This window comes from Mastigoproctus giganteus, chromosome 13 (assembly GCF_048544385.1).
Source record: "Mastigoproctus giganteus isolate SK-2022 chromosome 13, ASM4854438v1, whole genome shotgun sequence".
Taxonomy (NCBI): Eukaryota; Metazoa; Arthropoda; class Arachnida; order Uropygi; family Thelyphonidae; genus Mastigoproctus; species Mastigoproctus giganteus.
In genome coordinates, this window is record NC_143587.1 from 16809039 (window position 1) to 16831743 (window position 22705).

At 39.8% G+C, this 22705-nt stretch overlaps 1 protein-coding gene across 1 annotated transcript in view; it reads left to right on the forward strand.

The window, feature by feature from the left end:
- Positions 1-22705, forward strand: part of LOC150075807 (cyclin-dependent kinase 14-like) — a 258765-nt gene that overhangs the window by 118967 nt on the left and 117093 nt on the right. Inside the window, exon 2 of the mRNA XM_090387155.1 lies at positions 10393-10476. Within this exon, the coding sequence (XP_090243281.1) occupies positions 10393-10476 (84 nt within the window). The remainder of the gene's footprint in view (positions 1-10392; positions 10477-22705) is intronic.

Sequence of the window (22705 nt, forward strand, 5' to 3'; positions counted from 1 at the left end):
ACACTGGTGTGCAAAACTTAAGGACCAACGCTATTTCTAAAGATTACAACCACAAAATCTTTATTTAAGATACTCTACTGATAAGAGTAGATTCAGTCTCGGCAGCGATTCTGGACGTCAGCTAATTTGGCGAGAGGTTGGCACGCGGTATAACCCCGCAAACATCACTGAAAGGGATCAATATGGCGGTCGAGGTGTTCTCGTCTGGAGAGGCGTTATCTTGGATGGACGTACACAACTCCGGATACTGTAACCAGTGCACGCTACTGTACTGAGGTAACCCTTCCCCATGTGCCATTGGCCCCGAGTTCGTGTTTATGGATGATAACGCCACATCCGATCGCACTGCAGCTGTTAATATGCTTTTGGAAAGTGAGGACATTGTTCGTATGGATTGGCCTGTCCGTCCCCCTGACCGATCTAAATCCCATTGAACACATATAGGACGCTCTGGGGAGACGCCTAGCGGCACGTCCACACCCACCAGAAAATGTTCACCAGCTGAAGGTGGCGCTGACAGAGGAATGGACGATGTTACGGCAAGAACTTATCAACAACATTGTTCTAAATATGGACAGGCGGTGCAAAGCCTGCATCCACATTAGGGGTGGTCATATCTCCTACTGAGGACCACCTCTTCCCTTTGTTCCATCTTTGTCAGTGATGCATCTCTATCATGGCAGTCAGTGCTATGTTGCCATTTTTGAATAAAGCCCCTCTGTACCGTTTTGTTTCCGTTGTTGTATCAGTGTTGTTTCCTTCATTTCTGTACCTCACGAGGTTCCTTTGGTATGCTTTTCCCATATCCTTAAGTTTTGCACACCAGTGTAGTGGTAGAGTTTCAGGAGAATCAGCGACTAAGACCATTTTAAATTGCATGTGTTCTGTGCTATTCTGTGTTCGATTTTCTGTTTGCTGGACGAAAAACCGAGTTTTCAAGAGAAAATACCATGTCTGAGACCGACTAACTCAGCCACTTTGTGAAAAAGACCCATAAAAATTCCTCCTCATCGACGGGACTCGAGCTCGGGTCTTTTCCATCCGGTGTTGGGAGGATAGCAATCCTACCAACTGGGTGCCCACGTGGGCTCGAAAGGAGGTCTTTGCTAATAACATCTGAGCTATGTCGCTGCCCATATTTTGCCCTCTCCTATTCTATACGCTTGTCTGGAAACTTCAATACATTTAAAAGCTGATTAAAACGACGTACTTTAGCCTTTCCCAAAAAGATAAATAAATAATTTTGTAAATTTCGATCACGACTAGTAGAACAACAAATGAACTGCGTACCCTGTAACTTCCAAAGAATCAATTTATTTGAAAATTCCACACAGGCCTTTGCTGTATGCTTTAAATAAAGTGGGATCAATGAAAGAAAAATTCTTTACGTTAATGAGAAACTACCTACGAATTAAAAAAAATTAAGTAGTACAAAGCCACAGAATGAAGCTTAGGAAGAAATAAGTCGAAATGTTTAAAATCCCTCCTATAAAAATGAGCCAATTTTGTATATGTACGTTTGTTAGTATGGGTCATGAGATAACAGTTTTGTAATGCCGGTAGATGGCGTGTTGCAAACAAAGGTCTGACCTTTTTTAGTTCCCCTTGATAATTTTATAAACAGCTGTGTATCATAATATCAGTAGGTTTTAATCACATTCGGTTAGTAGGTAACACTGGCTGAGCAATTTGTTGCCTGGCATGGATGTGTTCATAACTGCCATACCAATAATATCCGGACACCCCTCAGTTGATAGTTAGTCACGTCCTACCCAAGCACCACGCGTTAGACATAACTATAAATATGCTGCTTTCATTCAAGGAGACAGTAGCACGAATCTGAGGCGAACGAGGCGCTTGCCTCAGATTTAAAGTTGAAAGGGGCGCCAAACGAAAGATTAAATAATTGCCAACGTTGCCATGATTAACAATAGGGCGCATTTTTTTCATTCTTACCTCAGGTACTAAAATGGCACTGCACGGCCCTGAGTACGATTGTGAATACAAGATACCGCGTCTACGGGCTGATCTATCTGTACTTGACATTTCAACAACACTGAAAATCCCTAGGTGAACGATTATTGATGTGATCTACAGATGAAAAGGACTGGTGCTGTAACCGTTACGAAATGGCCCATAAAACCTTCGAAGCTGAAGAGCACTAAAAGAATCGTCCACTCGGACTGCAAGTCGACGTTGTCGGAGCACATACAGATCTTCAGTAAGAAGATTGAGACACGTCATCACCAGTACAGCGTGCAGAACCCGCATGATATATTTACCACGGTCGTACAGTCTTTCACAAGCTACAAATTAATCGGTCCATGCTGTCAAGCTTGGTGTAAGGTTGTCATTTTTGGACCTTTGACCAATGGAAAGCTGTGTTTTGGAATGATGAATCACAGTACATGGTGCACCTGTCTTACGGTTGTGCCTAAGTGTGACGGATGCCCAAAGAAAGCTTTCGGTTGGACTTTATTGTATCATGTACAACAAAATTTTGGTGGAAGCAGCGTATGGGGCTGTTTTTCATTGCTTGGCCTGGAACCATTGGTGGTTTTAGATAAAACCATAAAATGATCAGGTCTGTCTAAATGTTTTGGACAATTATGCGTTACCTATGTTGTGTCAGCACATTGGGAAAGGCCCATACCTGTATCAGCAGAACAACGCTCCATGTCATACTGCTTGGATTGTGACAGATTGGTTTGATGACATGAGCGTTGAAAAATTGGACTGGCTAGTCCGGAGCCCTGACCTTAATCCTGTGGAGAATCGCTGGCGTGAATTGTATCGTCGGGTGCGTATGAGGATCAACTGCCAAAACCAACAAACAGCTGAACTGGTCGCCAGTTTGAAGGCCAGCTGGGAGAAAATATCGGAGGACATTTGCAAACGAGTTTGTTAACGTTCGCAGTGCGTTGCATTTGAATTTGTTTCTTAATTTAATTGATTTTTTTTCTGTAATTAATATAAGTGGAAAGTAAATAAATTTGTATCCTTGTCAATTAATTAATAAGATTATAACTTTACAGAATACAGTACTTAATAAAACTAGTTTTGCGTTCTCTGAACTTAGCTGTTCAGTTTATTTACGACTGCATAATACTTATTACTTTTCTCCTGTTTACTCTTCTCTTTTAAGCCCCTCTCTCTCTCTCTCTCTCTCTCTCTCTCTCTCTCTCTCTATGTATATGTGTGTATGCATTTCTTCAAAAGCGACACTACGCTCACGAGTCTTACATGACAATACGAGAACTTTGCGTGCACGCAAGGCGTGCAGGGACTATATTGCATTAAAACTACTTTTAATCTATGAATTTCTTATGGAAAAAGAAATAATTGCTGAAATTCTATTGGTCCAACTTTAATGAAATTTGGAATAGCTCGACAAATATTTTTAAAACGCCCAAAAATAGTTTCATGCAAATCCGTTCGCTGGAAACGGGCGAACATGGTGAAGACAATAGGCGCTTATGCGCATCCGTGTACACTTATATGTGTGTGTGTGTATATATATAAATTAAAATTAATGAGCAGATTATAAAAGGTAAAATAAAATGAAGATGGCAAACATCATTGGCTGTTTGGCATAGCCAACGTGTTTCCTGAAATATAATGTAACCTAAGTTACATATGTAAATTAAAATGTCAGCAGAATAGATAAGCCTGCGAACAGCGAGTGCAATAAAAACTAATAGTTAAATAAGGAAACATCAAAAAGAACACGGGGGGGGGGTGGAGAAACTAAATTAACAAAGAGTTTTGTGAAAAGAATACGTACCTGAAATTTTGAATAATACCTTAAGTAAAGCCAATACTCCATAACTTACAAACCAATTATGAACAAATTTAGACCGAACTATCCAGAAAAAGCCGGGGCCAAAAAAACGGAAATATCACAACTTTGATATTGTAAACAATTCACATCAGGGGAAACCCTCGTGGGTAGCACAGTTAGTAGGATTGCCGTCCTCTCCAAACCCAGTAAAAAAAGACCTGAGTTTGAGTCGCGTCGATGAAGTGAGGAATTTTTATGTGCTTTTTTTTTTTTTTCACACCTTGGCTGAGTTAGTCGGTCTCAGGGAAGAGTAGCATGGTTTTTTCTCTCGGAAACTCGGGTTTTTTGCCCAGCAAAAGGAAACTGTACCTCAGAACACTCACAATTACAGACCATATACACGGAGCAATATGGCCTTAGTCGCTGATGTTCCTAAATTTATTAATATTCCTAAAAACAGTAATTAGAGGCCACAGTATCAGATTCGTGTGGTATCTACTACTAATTGAACGGCTGCAAAACATGTCAAATTAATTAGGTATGACAGAGGTTTTATTCTAGTGGTGCAGTTCTCTTGCTTCCATTAGAATAGGCGATCCTATTTTAATGTCCTTTCAGTGTGGTGTTTGAACAATGTGTGGGCCGCGGGACTTGACAATAAAACAGAGGTTGTTTTTTTTTTTTTTTTTTTGCTGCGCAAGGCAACAATTTCATGAACAGTGATGGAAGATACAGGAATGCCTATAGCAACCTAACGTATACAATATTCACTGGGCGCCTTCGTAGCCAGGTGGGAACGAGCAGCAGTGCGTAGCACACGCTTCTTGATTAGATCGGGGTTCGAGCCCTTGACCACCAAATACGGAGGATGCGGAAAGGTCAGGGAATGACCACCGCATATCCCCAGAGCAATATGGCCTTAGTTGCTAATGCTCCTAAAAACCAAATAACAACAACATTCACTCACTAGCCAAAAATTTAGAAAGGTTTTGCAATTCGCGTCAACGGATAATTAAAAAATATGCAAATGTAAGTTGTCACATAGTATGACCACAAGTTCCTTGTTCTTGGGGTTTCTTAGTTGATCCAGTCATTGGAAAGACAAGTCATCTTTCAGATTTCCAGAAAGGTGTTATCAATGTATGTATATATTTCTTAACCATGGATTCCAGTACACCAGGCCCATTCGTTACAAAGGTGTTATCGTTAGAAGATGCTTAACAGTAGCTGTTTCTGTGACCATTTCTGTAAAATACAGAAAGATTCGATTGGAGTGGTGTTGCCAAGACTGGACTGTGGAAAAGAATAATATAGATTCGGGTGTTGTTTGTGGTTTTTTTTTTTTTTTTTTGCACCAGTGGTAAGTTGAAAGTGTGGCGTGAACCTTTTGAAGCCATAAAAATATGAAGCCATTTTGAAACGGCTATAGGTGGCATCATGGTATGTTCTGTTGGTACAGATTGGGTGGTGGAAGGTCGTATCGGACCAACTTCACCCTGTAATACTTTATTTTTCTCAAAATTTCGATGGATTCTTTCAAGACAGCATCCCAACAGATACTGTGCAAAAAATGTATCTGAATAGTCCGAGGAATATTCCCAAGATTTTCAGAATCTACTCTGGCCCTCTAGTTCTCTCCAGATCTGAATTCGTTTGAGAATGTCTGTTGGAAAGGGCAGTTAGGCTTCTCAGCAATTTTCCGACCACGATGTATTTGCTCGAATTGCAGTGCATGTACTGGCTGGCTGCAATTCGAGCAAAATGTGGCCCTACAGGATATTAAATGAACTTATAATTTTTTGGCTAGTGCGTGTATGTTAAGTACGAAGATGGCCAAGTTGATTTCGTCTCTCTTCATCAACTTATTTGCCACTGCTCCCATTAATGTCTCTCGCGCTTGGACATCCCAAAGACCTATCATTGTATTTTTAAAATAGTTATTAATAAATTTACATGTATAGTTACATATTTTTGTTCTCCGTGGCCTCTACATCAAATATAAAAGTGGTCCGTATATGAAAGAAGGTTGGAAAACACTGAGTTAAACATTATTTTTTATTTCTTGGATAAAGTAAGGCTTTTTCATGATTTTCCCCCCCTTCGTGTTTACCAGGATATTTGGAACAAAAACAGATTTATCTATTTCGTGCAAATGATACACCACTATCATTGATTCTTCATAAGTCGGATGCCGTGATTAATTATGAATGTGCTCTCATAATTACTCGGTAGAAACCATCTTAACATTTTCACAAACATGTTCGAAAGCTTAACAGCCGGAAAACTTTAAACTGATTGTTCCAGCCAATTTCGAGCACTGATTACTGTTTTTGTTGTCGTCTCTTTTAATATTCTGTTTGAAAGTTGTTGGTAAAGTTTGTTAAACAACTGGTACAATGGAGGAAGGAGAAAGGCTGGTCGATTGTAGCACTTCAGATTTCCGCATTGTTGGGTTTTGGACTGAGATTCAATTGCCCTCGAAAGGCCATCCGAATTCGGTACAGTCCAACTCCGGCTGTAACATCTGGAAGATGGCCAGTTGATCTCGTCTCTCTTCATCAACTTCTTTGCCACTACTCCCATTAATGTATCTCGCGCTTGGACATTCCAAAGACATAAATAGGGAGCATTTTATTTACTCTACAAGTAATGACGTCATTTAAACGGTTATATTGCTCATCTTTTAATATGGCTCTTAAACTTACGTTGTGCTTAAGCACCACCTTCCATGTTTTGATCACTTGGCCAAATAGAGAAAGAAGTAAATGTAAAATGTCATGGCTTTTTTGTTGGCAACTTTCCAATGCTGGTATTTCCAGAGATGCGCTATAGCATTTATCAAGATTGCAGTCACGTGACAGATATTTATCCACAAAGAAGGAAACTTCTAAGCACTGTTGGATTTAAAAATATAAACTCTCCTGACCCCTTGGCTGTCGAAAAGTAGAACGTCGTTCGAAATGTGCGCCTGAAAGGCGTCTCCTTTTGGCCCTTTGCAAACCGGAACCGTTAGAGACACACACACACACAGAGTGGAGTGACGTATTTTGGCAGGAAATTATCATGCAACACCTGGCAAAGTGTCAACAGATCTCTCCGATCTGTGCACTCCAATTGAAATACTGTTACTATCCCCACTATGCTTGAAACGTGTTTAGTCACTGACAAATGTGTGACCCAGTTTGTGCCTGTTATATCAGTGACCACACTGGTGAACTTTCATGTCGGAAATGGAACAAATTCAGTAAGTTGTTGAAGTAGATAAAATGTTTGTTTGTTTGTTGTTTTCTTTTTAGTGCTGATGATATTTTTAGATTTTATTTATTGTTTTTTATACAGGTTGTTAAAAGTTCGCTAGCATAAGAAAATGGTATATATAGTTTCATATTTGCAATATACACACACTCACTGCCCAAAATATAAGAAACCTTTTGCAGTCGGCGTCAATTAGATATATGGTATGTAAATGTAAGTTGTCACATGGTATGATCTCAAGTTCCTTGGTGTGAGATAAATAGAAGCCATGCATGCACTGTGTCATGTCCATCACTCAAACCGCTGGAGGCGGTATCGTTGTATAGGGTGTTCTATTGGTAAGGACTAGGTCTGCTCATAACGTTAGAAAGTCGTTTTACCTCCAGTCTATCGTATCGAAGCAACTGCATCTTGCGGGTCTCATTTTTACTCGGATTGCGATGGATTCTTTCAGGACGACAGCGTAACTATCCAACGAGCAAACATTGTATCTGAATAGCTTGAGGAACGTTGCCGAGATTTTTTCAGCATCTACCCTGGCCGTCGAATTCTTCAGGGCTGAATCCAATTGAAAATGTCTTGGATATGTTTAAAGGGCAGTTCGACGTCGCAGTTCTCTACCGACAACAGTATAGTAGCTGACAAATATCCTGATAGAAGAATGCTCAAATCCGGAGCTAGACTATCTCAGACACCTAGTGGAATCCATGCGGATTTTCAGGGTCTTTCTTGGTAAATACACCCCTGATGTCTGACTGCATAGGTCAAAAAAGTATGGATTTATAATCCTTTATCCATAGTGTAATCCGTAGATTACATTCTGTTTTCTAATAGCTCTATTCAAAAGGGTGCGCTTTAGCGCCGACCCTTAGGATGCAGTGGATGCCAGCCACCTGAGCTATGTATATATAGAAATAGATATGATTTTCATCAAAATCATAGTAAGGGGTCTCCAACACCAGCGTTACATTCGTGCTTCCTGTACCCTAAATTCGGCCCTGGATGCATGCTCCATCACTTGATGCATTTACCCGAAAGAACATTGTCCTCATTATCTGCGTTAACAATATTTATTCGCGAAATTGTATCGCTTGAGGTTGTTTGAGTGGATGCTACTAGCTGAGCTTTGTCTTGCACCGAAGTAAACTGACATTCTTACTACTGAATAATGTTTACTGGAAGAGCTACACACAATAACACGAACTTAATATTATCTCATAAGAAACTAACTCATGCTGGCTCAAGGTCTGTTGTCCCACCGTATATGAGAGTCTATCTTTTGCACAGCATTTTGAGACGTTTACATAGCAATGTGGGTTGTTAATTTGGAGATAAGTAAAACCAAATTAAGTATACAATATATCTAAAGATACTTCTTTCCGATCTCGTTCTTGATCCTCTACTCCGCAGATATTGTGGGCTTGAATACACGATCCTGAGGTGAGTCGAGAGAGCAACCAGAAGACTATTCCCTCAAGATTAATTCTTCACTCAAACATGGGCCTAACACAAGTGAAAAAATAATCCAATTGAAAATATAAATACAAATTAGAGCTACGAACGTCCTTATGCTAGCAGAAACTCACGACAGGGTAAGCAGATGCTCCTTTGATTTAAAATACTATTGTGCATCCAAACTTGTCCAGCCAGAAACAACTTGAATGGGTTGAGCACGCTGAATTCTGATGGAATCCTTCCACTTGTTCAGATTACGAACCTAAGAGTGCATAAATTCAAATTAAGAAAAGACAGATGTAGAATAGATGTGCGGAAATTTGCCTTTAGCCAGCGGGTGATTAATTGCTGGAACAAACTTCCATCTGTAGTTGTGGAAGTTGATAGGTTGAATAAATTTAAGGAGGAACTGGACAGGCATTTGGAGGGAATGGTGGTTTTTTTTTTTTTTTGGCTGATGCTGCGTGAGCTCATACACATGCTTTCTTGCATCACATGCCACTACTACTACTTTGCACCGGATATACATTGTAGACTATCTTCAGCAATAGCCTCATTAATATGCAGGCTGCATAACTCTACAGTCGCTTGTTAGGATCTTCAACGTGCTGTTGTTGAGTCACACTGTTTCAGTCATTACTGGTGATGACGAATCGTGGGTGAATTGGCTATGATCTAAACAAAGGTCCAATCCTCTCGATGGAAAACTCGGTCTTCTTCAAGAACAAAAAAAAGTAAAACTATCTTGATCAAATTCGAAGATCGTGCTTATTGTATTCTTTGACTCATAGGGAATTATTCTTTTGAATTCGGCCGTCATGGTCAAACAGCAAACCAGGAATGATGCGAACCACTTCTATGGCAATTGCATGATGCTGTTTGAGAAAACAGCCTGAGAAATGGACTTCAGGGAATTGGCGCTTACGTTATAACAAAACCGTTAACACATCGCTTTCCATTCAAGAATTTCTTGCAAAAACTCCATCACTGTTTTTTTTTTTTTTTTTCATCCATCATTGTCACCGGATTTAGTTACCTGTGATTTTTTTTTTTTTTTCCCGTGAGCTTAAAAGTTTCTTTTATAGGTCACAGATGTGCAACGACCGAGGAAATTATTTAGAAAGTGACACAGGCACTATTAGCAATTCAAAAAGAAGTCTATTAGGAACGCTTGCAGAACTTGGAGAAGCGCTGGAATCGGTATACCATGTTAAGGTAAGGAGACTGTTTCGAATGAAACCCATCCGAATAGCCATTATCTCTTATTTTTTTGATCCCCATGGTTTAAAAAATGTTATTGTTAAATTTTTCTATGGCAGCAGACTTCGATAACCTACAGATAAAACTATGCAGTGTAAGCTGCTGTTGAGACAAAGCTAAGTAAAAGACTAGCAAGCAGACAAATCACTTTTAGTTAACAACGACATTCATTCATATCTTGGAGAATTTTTGGTGGTGGAGGGTGGGAGAGGAATTTCCATTCGTGGATGTTGTTCTAATCTGTGAACCAACTTATTAAACTTTCCAGAAAACTTGTTTCTTTGTTTCAGCCACCACGCAACGTTGGTTGATGAATTAACGGGATTCTCGATGTTTAGTTTATAAATTAAATGCTAACCTGCGTGCCTCTGGATTCCAGGAGCGCTGAATCCTTAGAAATGACACTCCTAGAGATATTTCTTATGCGCCATCTCCTTATTATGCATAAACTGAGTAAGAAATTGCACGATTTAATCTTTGACTACAACTTTGTGTAATAACCTGGAAACAAATTTTTGTAGACTGCTTTTGTTGTAGAACATCCATGTTTAAAATTTATTTATTACAACAATTATTGATAGTCTATTACTAATCAATCTACATTTTAAGTTAGCTTTATTTTTTTATTCGTTTTCTTGCAGATGTTACCATGAAAGAAAAGAAGCGTGCTATATCTCGCATACAGAGACTCAAGCAGAGACTGAGTTGTGGCTTTGGACGTTTGTGTGAGTATGATCCTCATTAAATCAGTTTATTGTGCTTATTAAAAGACGAATTGATGTACGTATAACCTCAAGTCTACTTCTTAAGATTTGGACATCTTACGACTTGGGTGTGTTGTTGGTTATGCGCTAGAATAGTTTGTCCCAACAGTATAGAGGCAGATTGGCTTACTACACTGCTCGACAAAATTAACAAAACGTTTATCTTGAATATTTTTATTGTGAACAGTGTCTTCTGCTACACTGTTCACCAAACAGATTCTAGACGTTATTTCATCTGGAGACAACGAGGAATGCGGTACCATCTCTCCAACATCAGAGAAAGGGATGCTTATGGTGGAGGTGGCGTTCTCGCGTGAGGCGAAACAATGACCACACCCCTCTTCATGTTTTGTGTAGGGTTACCATAACTGCGCAGAGGTACTGAGAACAGACCCTCGAACCCTGTTGTGCGACTTTTTAGGGGTGCGGTTGGCCCACATTTTCTTTTCGTGCACTACACAGCCACTGCACATAGAACTCAGGTGGTGTTGGAATATCTTGAAACTGAAGATATTTAACGACTGCCGTGGCCAGCACGATCAGCAGACATAAATCCGATGGAACATGTGTGCGATGCTCTTGGGTGTTGTATTGCACGCTGACAGCTCACCAAGTGACTCTTCGGCCACTTGGTGAGCTGAGATCTGCGCTGGTGGAAGAATAGGATTTATTGCCACAGAATCTTATAGACAACCTTATATCGAGCGTGGTTCACCTTTATCAGGCCTGCTTAGCTGTTGGAAGAGATCATACACCGTACTGATATCATGTGATCATACTTCGGAGCAAGGTCAAGGTGTGTTTGTTTTAATTGCGGTCTCCAGAGTTCCCCCTATATACCGCAGTAGCATCTTTAAAGGCAAAAGGCCAAGCCGGAAAGTGTGTGTATGTAGGTGTCTAAATATGTGCGTTGTTGTGTTGAGTGCCAGCACCTGGCGACTTCGCAGCCAGGGAATACCTAGTTCTTTGCCCTCTTGACTCCTAGCCTTGGCCACGAGGAGGGCGCCAGGGACTGCTTTTAAACTGAAACTCTTACTGGGGCTATCAGGCAAGCCTGGGAGCCTCAAAGTCATATTTCGGAGCATCTTGTATCGACTTCTATAATGTGGCCTTTTGGTAATTCTTGTACAACCCCTATAAATGTACCTTATACCTGTCCGAAATTTTTCGCTGTTTCCTCATTTCATCGTTATTCTACGGTACACCACCATACCAAATTTCATTTTGTAGCACGAGTCAGTCCCATCTTGCATAGTGCCCACTATCCAGGCTGATGGCGGTGGTTACTTAATATTGAACATCTTTTGATGGTAAGAACTAGGACGTCTGGTGCATATGGATCAATGTTTCACTGGTGAGGTCTACCAAGCAGCACGTCTGCGCGGTAGCACAGTGGTATCGTCACTGTCCTCCCCACACCGGGTGGAAAAGTTCCGGGTTCGAATCCCGTCGATGACGCGAGGAACTTTAATGGACTTTTTTTACATACATGTGATCCTAATATAATAATTTGATTATATATATATATTTTTTTTTTTTTTTTTTTTTCTTACCAGCAGCTCTTAAGAGGCTAAATGCACCCCACCATGTATTTTTTCCGCACAGAAACGGGATCTTCCAACACGATAATGCACCGTTTCATCGCGCCCTCACTGTGCACGAGTGGTTCGATTCATACAGCGAAGATATTCCCCACCTTGATTGGCCTCCAAATTCGCCTGACCTGAATCCAATTGAACACCTGTGGAATGTTTTGCGATAGGAAGTGAAGCATATGGACACGCAACCGTGATCTATTCCGACACTGTCCAAAGCCGTGCAGGCAGCATGACCTCAGCTTCCCACAGACGTCTTCAGGCATCTGGTGGAGTCAATGCCTAGGCGAATAGCGGCTGTTCTCCGTGTGACTCAATGCGATATTAAGTAGATACTCATAATTCAGTGAACACTGAGTATGACTTAAGCCAACAAACTGTCTCTCGTGTTTAATGATAATTTCCCTTTAGAACTTTAAATGGAAAAAGAAACTGTTAATTGGACTTCAACAATTGCAGTGTCACTGTTCCTCCACATTTCGTTGATTTGTTTATTCTTTACCGAATTTAGGGATGCTTCCTCAATAGTGATGATCAGTTGATTTCCAAAGAGGAAGATAATATTGGAAAAAGTAAAACAAAAACATACTTCTTGATGGTTTTTTTTTCTTTTTCCCATTTATTCTGACTGCATTTGTACGTATGTAGGAGACTCTGCATAGATAAATGAATGCTGTCACAACTCAATTATATAGTTTAGCTGCAATCGGCTTGCACGTTAGATTCATCTATCAACTTTTTCATCTCCCTTTTTTTTTTTTTCTTTCTTTTCTTTTTTTTTTTTTTTTTTAGCTCTCCTTTGGAGACGTTCGATAATTGAATGGTTGCGATTTATTAGAACAGTTTCCTGAAGTAGAGCAGCAGCATTTCGTGATCCAGTAGATTTAATCGAAGTAATCACCTTCCTGAATATTGCAATTGCCAGCAAGAAACGTAAATGTTATTCCAAATGTAACGGTTTTGCGTTGATGAAGTTAATATTAACATTTTATGACACAATTTATTCAATAATAAATTGCTTGGCGAGTCTTACGATTTTAAAAACTAAATCATCTCTATCAAGCTGATCTCCAATTTTAGTGTGGGTAATGAAGCAAAGAATTTAGCTTTGAGGAAATTTGAGAACGCAATCATCCGGATTCCTGATAACTGCTTTTTTTTCTTCCTCCGTGCTTATGGCAAATTAGACTGCACTTGCTCCTTCCACATCTTCGAGAAATTGGATTCCATATCTTACATACTGTTTTTCTATTTGCATGCTCATTTTCACTGACGTTATTATCAGCAGTCGGTATAGTGCGCCTATTCCGATTGAGACGATTATTGGCATATGCGCACTGCCTTAAAAAAAAAAAAAAAAAAAATAGTAATAGCAGTAGGATGAATCTTTTCACCGATGACATCGTGTACTTGGAGAGGTAAAGTGTCATCTTAAGTTCTTTATCTTGCGTGTTGACTATAAAAGACATGAAGGCGCTGACGGAAATCATTAGAGTAAAACCAGCTAAAGGTTGGAGGGCATTGATTGTGAGTATGTGTCATGGGAGGAATCAAAGTTCACCGGTTGAGTTGCCCCAAAACTAAATATACTTAGCAAAGTCCAAAAACCACCGATGACTCAAAGCATTTTTTCTCATATGTAAACATGAAGATGTGCAACCAGACATAATCCTGTCTGATATTTAATGTGTTTTCCCAAGCCCGTGTATTTAATAAATGTAACTTCATTCTATATTCATTATCTTGGAAGATTATAGAGCAGACGGATACAGTTTGCGTTTAAATGGAATCGTGAAGTCCTTACATTGATGAGTAAATAAAATGAATATTAGAATGGATAAATGATACAAAGAGGGGACTTTCTGAGAATAAATAAATAAAAAAGAAATAATCTCGCATACTCTCCCCACCAGCAAAAGGTGACTACCCAATTCCGCTTTGGTTCGATAGCACACGCTTCTTGATTAGACCGGGGTTCGAGCCCCGTCACCACCAAATACGGAGGATGCGGAAAGGTCAGGGAATGACCACCGCATATCCCGGAGCAATATGGCCTTAGTTGCTAATGCTCCTAAAAAAAAAAAAAAAAACCAAACCAAACCGCTTTGGTTCGATGTTAAGCGACTCTAGGCGGTGGCGAAAGTGTCTGGATTGGTCAATCACTTCGTAGTCGCGTTTGGGATTAAGGTCAGTTCGCCTTGGTGAGACTGACCAATCCGCAATCGCGGAACATTTCTGGTCGACCCACCATGATCTTAATCCCAATCGCGACTACGAAGTGATTGACCAATCCCGACACTTTCACCACCGCCTCTGGCTAGAGTCGCTTAACATCTCGTGCAATTCAAGAGTTATGAATCGCTGCAAGGGCACAAGGCTACACCCTATCTTCGAGGCAACTATCTTGAAACTGGATAAACGTTGGCAACAAATCCACACGCGTCCGTGCAATAACAGTGAGCAGCATCCTAGTAGTTGAATGTTTAATCTCATGCACGCGTCACTGCACGCAAACTCTGTATCTGTTAAATTTGTCTCTAACGACTTTATCGCGTTAGAGACAAATTTAACATGAAGAAGGAGGGGTCCATTTAACCCTGAAAGCTACATGTCATTTATCGTTTATTATTAAAACTTTACTGGACCATACAGAATTTTTCTATTTATACACCAATACTAATATATTTAAAAGACCCAAATATAAAATTTCATGAAAATCCGTCCACTGGGAGTCAATTACGGGTGGACATGGTGAAGACATGGCTCAGTGATCCCTGAATTATCGCAATACAATATGGGCAATGCAAGAACAATATTCCAAATGACGATGCGCCGCACACTCAGAAGTATGAGGTTCCGCTGCGCACTGATTTCCAGTCCTCTAATCGAGCCAGCGTGTCGGACACTGGAGGACTGGAAACGAGTGCGCTGGTCGGATGAGTCCAAATATCGGGTGCAGCATGCCGACGAACGCCTTCGTGTAAGGCGCAAGCAACACGAGTCCATGAACCCATCGTGCATTATGCCCACTATCTAGGCAGATCGCGGTGGTTTCTTAATATGAGGCATGTTTTTGTTGGTAAGAACTAGGACCCATGGTGCGTATGAACCAACGTTTCACTGGTGAGGTCCACCGGCAGCTGTTAGGAGAACATGTATACCCTTCCATGTTGCACTTTTTCTGGAGGCAGAAACGGTATCTTCCAAGACAATAATGCACCGTATCATGGGGCTCGCACTGTACACGAGTGATTCGAAGAACACAATGAAGGTATAATCCATCTAGATTGGCTTCCAAATTCGCCTGATCTCAATCCAATTGAACACCTGTGGATGTTTGTTTTGTAACAAGAAGTGAAGGTAGGGACACGCAACCACAATCTTTTCTGTGCAGGCAGCATGGCTGCAGATCCCTACGGACGTCTTCGGATATCTGGTGGAGTCAATGACCAGGCGAATAGCGGCTGTTGTGTGCGAACTTTATCCCACCACAATACTGTATTAGGTAGGTGGTCAATCAGTAATCACTGTGTGTGCACGCGCGCACACATTTCTAGTGTGAACACTAGAAAATTATCACATTATACAAACTGAGAAGAACAGAAGGAAGACAATTAGTGAAGGTTCTGTGCAGCAGTATTATAGCCGAACCTAGGTAAATACCTCATTCAAAGTCTGTTTCCTGTATTCTTCCTTATTGCAGAAAGCATCTGGTCAATTCTGGGGTTGTTACACAAATACCAAATTATGTAGGACATATAAGCAATGGAGATATGTTCATTAGTCTACTCTTGAATTTGCGGGTTGGACTGTTATTGGATCTCCTTTGTGGATCGTATGAAGTGACTGTGAACACATCAGGCTAATTAATTCTGAGCGAGAACAGGCGAGAATAATCGAAAGGCGCCATCGCGTGAAACTTAACGTCTTATAAGATATTGATTTGGAGATTGTAAGAAGGTTACTAGCTGTTTATCCATCTCATGACTGGGTTTTCAATTTCGAAATTAAGTTTCTGGTACGTTAGGGGCTCCAATGGCCATATAATTGTATCATAACGGTTGTGTGTTGATGCATAGCTTAGCATTTGCAGCAACATTTCTTGGTCTGTCATACAAGTAATTTCCTATTTTAGTTACTTTTTTTCGGGATTATTGCATAATATTTATTTCCAGATTACTGAGGCGATATTAGAAATTAAGTTTCAATACCAGGTATGGTCCATGTCCTTTGAATGACACTTTTGTCATCCTCTTTGAAAATGCCACTTGAACACATGAACATATTTCGGTGTTGATGTGAAGCTGACAGAGTGCAGATATTGTTCCAAATTTAAAAGAGCAGCTTGATAACTGCATATAATATGAAGTTTTGGTGTTTGGTGCTTTCAGAGTATTTGTGCAACGGATCTGAGTCATTTTGAAGCAAAATGGGTGTCCCCAAAACTGATTCCTGAAGGACTCTTCAATTTGCTGTAGTTTATAACAGTTCCACATGCAAGGATCTTTATTGAAGTGAAGATAATGTAAATATTGTTTCTTGCAACCAACTGCTATATGATTTCGTTATAATAATTAACGAGAGATGTCTAAGAGACTGAGCCAAGTGCCATCCAGGACTTCTGATCTTCTGCAACCCTCTGCATTTTGAAAACAGTTCACAGATATTTTCCCAGAAAAGGGTGTTTCTGAATCATTTTCTAATGCTGATTTCAAAAATGATTTCCATTTATCCATCACGTTGTGTTCATTTAAAATTCACGAAATAAAATTTGATTTTTCAGAAATTTTTATTAATTTTGGCAGAATTTGTGCACTGAAATTATAACAAATACTATTTTTACCAGACTTATATTTAAATACATGTTAAAAAAGGGCAGTTTATTAAAAAGTCCACCAAACTCTCCTTTCATTTTAAAAACTGATCTACGATGGGTCAAATTTTTGTTTCTTTGATTTTATTGCAGATCCTTCTTCTTTATAGTCTTCCTTCAGCATCCAGCAATCATGTTAATATTCCACCTCCCCTGCTTCACCTCCATGTCTTTAATATTTCTGGTGAAACCTCTCACCATGTTCTTCACTAACACTTCCTAGATTTTCCGGGAAGTAATCAATGTGGGAATGTAAAAAAAATGTACCTTGACATTCATGTTGCAGTCCAGCTTCTTGAAGTTTGCCAAGATATTTTCAACTATATTCTTGAAGTCTGAATCCTTGTTGTTCCCTAAGAAGTTTTCAACAACAGACCTGAAGCTAATCCATGCCTGATTTTCTCTTTTATCCATAATTCTCAAAAAAATCTTGTTCCTTCATCAGTTTGCTAATTTGAGGTCCAACAAAAATACCTTGTTTTAGCGTCTCTTGTGTGATCGATGCTAATTTAGTAAAAAGGTAGTTGAAGAAGGGACCTTCCTTGGGGTAAAGCTTTCACATAACTGTTTTGTCAAACTCTGATGTGCAAGGGTAGAAGGAGGAATGTTTTGTAGCCTACCAGTGGTTTATGAACTATGTTCTTTGATCCAGGCAACAAACTACCCTTCTCTGGTCAGACCTGACATCCCAGTGCTTACCCCTTGCCCGATTGGCCCACTTACACGCCCTCCTGGGTAGCACAGTTGGTAGGATCGCAGTCCTTCCCACACCGGGTGGAAAAGACCCGAGTTCGAATCCCGTCGATGACGGGAGGAATTTTTATGGTTCAAGTCGGCACAGACCAACCATGTTCTTCATACTTATTATTTGTTAGCAACTTTTTCAAGTTCTCATGTATTTATATCAAATGCGCAGAGTGAGCTACTAGAATTGACCCATATTTATTTCCATTATGGAGCAACACTTTTGAAACTCCTCTTTGATGAGGCAGTAAAAAGTCTCTACTGTGTAGGATTATAAACATTGTCATTTATATTACTGCATAAAACCATAGAATGGTCCTCAGAAAAGTAGGGGAGTAGTTCTCGTTCTATGCCTGTACCATAAGAAAAACGTCTCATGTGCTAGATGATTTTTTGACTTGTCTATATCCAAGGAATTTTGCAGATTCCTTTGGTAGATTTAAATCTTTTACCAAACCATTGAGTTCGTGCTGTTAAAATGGTTTAGGGCTGGACTCAATGTTTCCAGGCGTATAGACTCTAGTTTCATCTTCAAAAGCTTCACTTTCAGCACTCTCTGCTGCTATATTCTTCAATATAAGTGGAGGGCATCGGCAGTTATCTCCATGTGAGACTAGTCTAATGGCAGATGGAATATTAGGCTACGAAATGCCCTTCTTACTCTGCGCATTGTATCCCTCTACATTTACTAAGCACAGTAGTTTGTAGGCTTCCGCCAAATCATGGGAGCTGCAAATGGCATAGCCTTCTTTTTACCATTTTCACGATCTCAATGTTTCAACACAGGTTCAGAAAACTATGTAGAACCCGTTGTTTATCTTGATCTCAGAGTTTCACTTCAAAATAAGCTCAATGCACATTTTTTACAAATTCTGTGATACCTTGTCATTGCTTGAGGACTACATAACTTTCACATGTATAACAAAATAGGTTCGGATTGTTTAATCACTTGCGTGAAGACATTTTGCTCACTTTTCAACACAAGTTGTACAATAACCTCCAAAATAAATTGAGTTCACACACTGATCAACACTGCTGCATGAAGCTCTCAAGGTCAAGAAAAAAATGACTGAAGGCAATGTTGTCAACAAGTGAAGGTTTAATTACAACTTCCTGGCATTTGTCTTTAACTTAATACAGTCAATAATACAAAAAACTGAGTTGAAAACAGCTCCTGAGAATAAAACAAGGGCCTAGTGGTGATTCCTGTGGGACCTCCAAAGCGAAAGTTTAATAAAATATATAGTAGTAGAAATAAATTTTTCCACAACCGTTTGCATTTGCACAATACGGTCAGTCATATAACTAGTTATCCAGTCTAGAAGAGGGTGGTGGAGGTACGAGTACATTATTAAGAATAAATTGTTTATATTATCCTTAAATAATGAAAAATATTAAACATTATTCAAAATTACTCTTGCAGTAAGGTAAATAAGTATTAGATAGTATATGGAATTTATTCTTTGATAAATATGAAGTATTGGAAGTCTCCCAGAAAAATTTATAACCTATATATAAAAAAAAAAGGAAAAAAATTGGTTAATGATAAAATTCAACGGCATTACAATAGGAAATACAGTTTTATGTCATTCGAGAGAAACTGTTAAAGTTTCCTACATAAAAATAGAGTAATAAATATATTAATGGTATCAGAGATGTTATGTTGTTGATGCCCTCTTAAAGTTTCTGTGCCATCAGAGGTTGCCTTGGTATTGCACCGTTCAAATAAACAGCACACCTCTTTAGTAATAAAAGTAAGAGGGAGGAAAAGAGAGGAGCCTCTTGTCGTATTTGGCGCCTTTATTACAATTCCTAGAAGAAAGTTTAATGTTATTGCTTAGTGGAGAATTTCTGGATGAAAACCTTTATTTTAATGGTCCAGATGTATCTTCCTACAATCATTTCTTGCTTTTGCTTGCTTTCTTAAAGCTCTTCTATTACGTCATGAACTTGTTGAAGATTGGAGTCGTAAGCGGAGTATTTGATTGCGATGTTGTTCTGTCGGTGCAGTCGTTTTATTTTATTTATTTTTTGTTTGTTTGTTTGAAATGTTAAAATTTTGCGACACTTTGAAGATAAGATGGAGAAAACGGAAAACACGTCCTTAGGCGAACTGTTTATGTACATTATAATTGTGGAGTTGACTCGCTTGAATACCGTAATAAAATCAAATATTTTACCAGATCTGTTGATAAGGTGCTTTCTAAGTCTGTTTGTTTACTTTAATTGCCGCTTTTGGTGCGAACCTGATGTGCATTAGTACGAAAATGCCACACACACAACAGCTATCACGTGAAGCTATTAGTCCCCATGGAAACGTAGACAGGACCACTTTCAAGAGTGTAAACATTGCAGGGAACACATCAAAGATTGATGGTAATTTAAGCATTACTGAAGGAATGGGTACGATACATGATGGCGACATTTGGTGAACGCCCTAACCGGTTGTGTCTACCGTCAGTGATCAACCCTGGCGTCGTCTGGACCGATAAACAAATGCTCCTACATATTGCATGTTTCCAACAGGTTTGCCCGTTCCAAAATGAAATGGAAGAGCTCTTTAATCTCCTGGCCAGTATCCACTGCGCATGTCGTTTTGGTCACCGGAAGTTTGGCATGTCTGTCAATTAATTTGTCGTTAGAATTCCTTTTCGCCTGTCTCCTAGTTTGAAAAATTTTTCCTCTAGAACTTAACCCTGCTCGTTTTCGTCTAGCGCCAGGTTAATTGGATACAGGAAGAGGAAATAAGAGTTAATAAAAGCGCATTGGATTGCCTCCCAATTTTGGCTGAGTGCCAAGTATCACGGTTTCCTTTGGTGACAACATTTTGTGCATTTGTGGTCCTGGACTGGAATGTGTATTGGGTAAATCTGGTTTCATGAATTCCTGTGAGGGTGGACAAAGATTTTTGACTTTGGTACCCGGATGTATGGACAGCAAAAAAAACGTTTCCTAATTGCCCACGAAGAAAGCCGAGATTTACGCCGGAACTTCCTTCATCCAGAATTGATGACGTTGACCAGATGTGGGTCATGTTAGCTTGCGCCTGTTGCTCGGGATAGGTAAACGCGCAGCATCGCCACTATCACGATCAAAACCGCATTCCTTCCTCTCCTCCGTTGCTCGTGCACGGAAAGCTGTGTATATTACGGACGCGAGTGGCTGGCTTTGCCCGTAGAATCGTTCAGAGCAATAAAACGCAGGTCGATTGACTTCTCACTCGTACGAACTAGCGTCGCTTACAGCCTTCCCGCGCTCATTTAATATCTCCCGTTTCCGCACTGTGCATTAAACAGCTGATGGGGGAAGGTAGGCGTGCAGGAAAACTAGAGGAAATAAAGCTGAGCCATATGAAAATCGATAGTTTTGTTTTTATTGATGTTGTGCTATGGGAGGGGTAACTCTCCAACCCAGTCTTGGATACGGCAAGGAATCAGCTGCGTTTTCAGACCCACCACTCTACCTAAATAATCCCTTCTCTCTTTTCACGGAAGTATCGATTTTTCTGATGTTTATACAAAAGGTCAAACCGTGCTACGGCATCTGCCTTTCCTTGTATGCCTAGTCTTGTTAAGCTGTTTCGTAAGATACGCGTTACGTGGTGGTTGCTAAATGGATTCCATGAAAATGAACTGTGAATCTGTGCTCGACTTGTGTCCGGGGAATTCCGAGGTCTTGTCATACTTGTTTCATTTAAATGGATCTCAAATAAGTATTAGTTCTAACAGTTAAATCGCTTTTGCTGTTTTTGAACAAACTTTCAGAATCAATTCAACACCAAACTACTTAGCTTTTCACCTTGATTCATTCCCTTGAGATTATTTTCTCACGAAGAGTATTTCACGTGTAGAGGTATGGTGCAGGTTGAACGATTATTTGATCTTTAACTCTGTGTCGGATGGAGAGAGAACAACTTTTTTTTTTTCGTGCAATTCTCATATCAAAGTAGAGATGGCTTCATGCACAGCACTCGTGTCTTTGAGGAAGTCATCTATACAGGTTTGAGATTTCATACAAATGTTTTCTTCTCTATTTGCGCAGTACATAATATGAAAGCATATCTGTTGGCAACCATCTATTTTCAATTTAAATTTATATTCCCTTGTATGTCGTCCGACAAAGTATACGGATGTCATCGGCATTTAGTTTACTCAATCCATTTAAAGCCTTAAAAACTTCAATTAGGTCTCCTCACAGTTTCCTATGAGGAGACTGATTGAAGTTCAGTTTCCAGATGCTGCAGTTTAGAGAACTAAAGGCTTTCTTGTTAAGGGCACTCTTTGTGCTCATCAGCTCCAATAGTCCACATACCTCCTGTAATGAGGACTCAACCTGTATGCAGTTCTAACCATTGCATTGTACAACGAGATAATCACCTTCTTTGCTTTTCTGGGGACAAGGAGGTTAATATTCTGTTCATATATTTTTGAAATTCCTATATCCCTGACAGAACCCCATAAGTTGCCTTAACGCCCTATCTGCACTGCTCCAGGAACTTCATGTCGGACTGTACAGTTCCCATGGGTCTTTTTCGTTCTCTACCTTGGGTGCAGTACCACCCATTTGTTACGTTATTTTGGGAGTACTGATACCCATAAAAGTACCATGTATTTATCAATATTAAACCTCAATTGCCACTTCTCAGCCCATCTGTCCAATTTTTCTAGATCTTTTACTAGGTTCACTGCTTGTTACGGTAGTATACCTTGATTCCTTTCATTAACTACTCTACCAATCTTGATATATTATCTCCAGACTTAGACAGTAGTCTTGATATGTCTTCATCAGTATCATTAATAAATATTGAAAACAGTAAGAAGCTCAGCACCGAATCCTGAGGGATTCTGCTAATAACATTAGTCCATGAAGAGCAAACAGTCTAGAAATAGCCATTACTAGACAGTTTGTCTCCTGCCACTCAACTTTCGCTTTGAATAGCGTGTTGGACTGCATTTCGCTGTGATAACCGCGTACATCT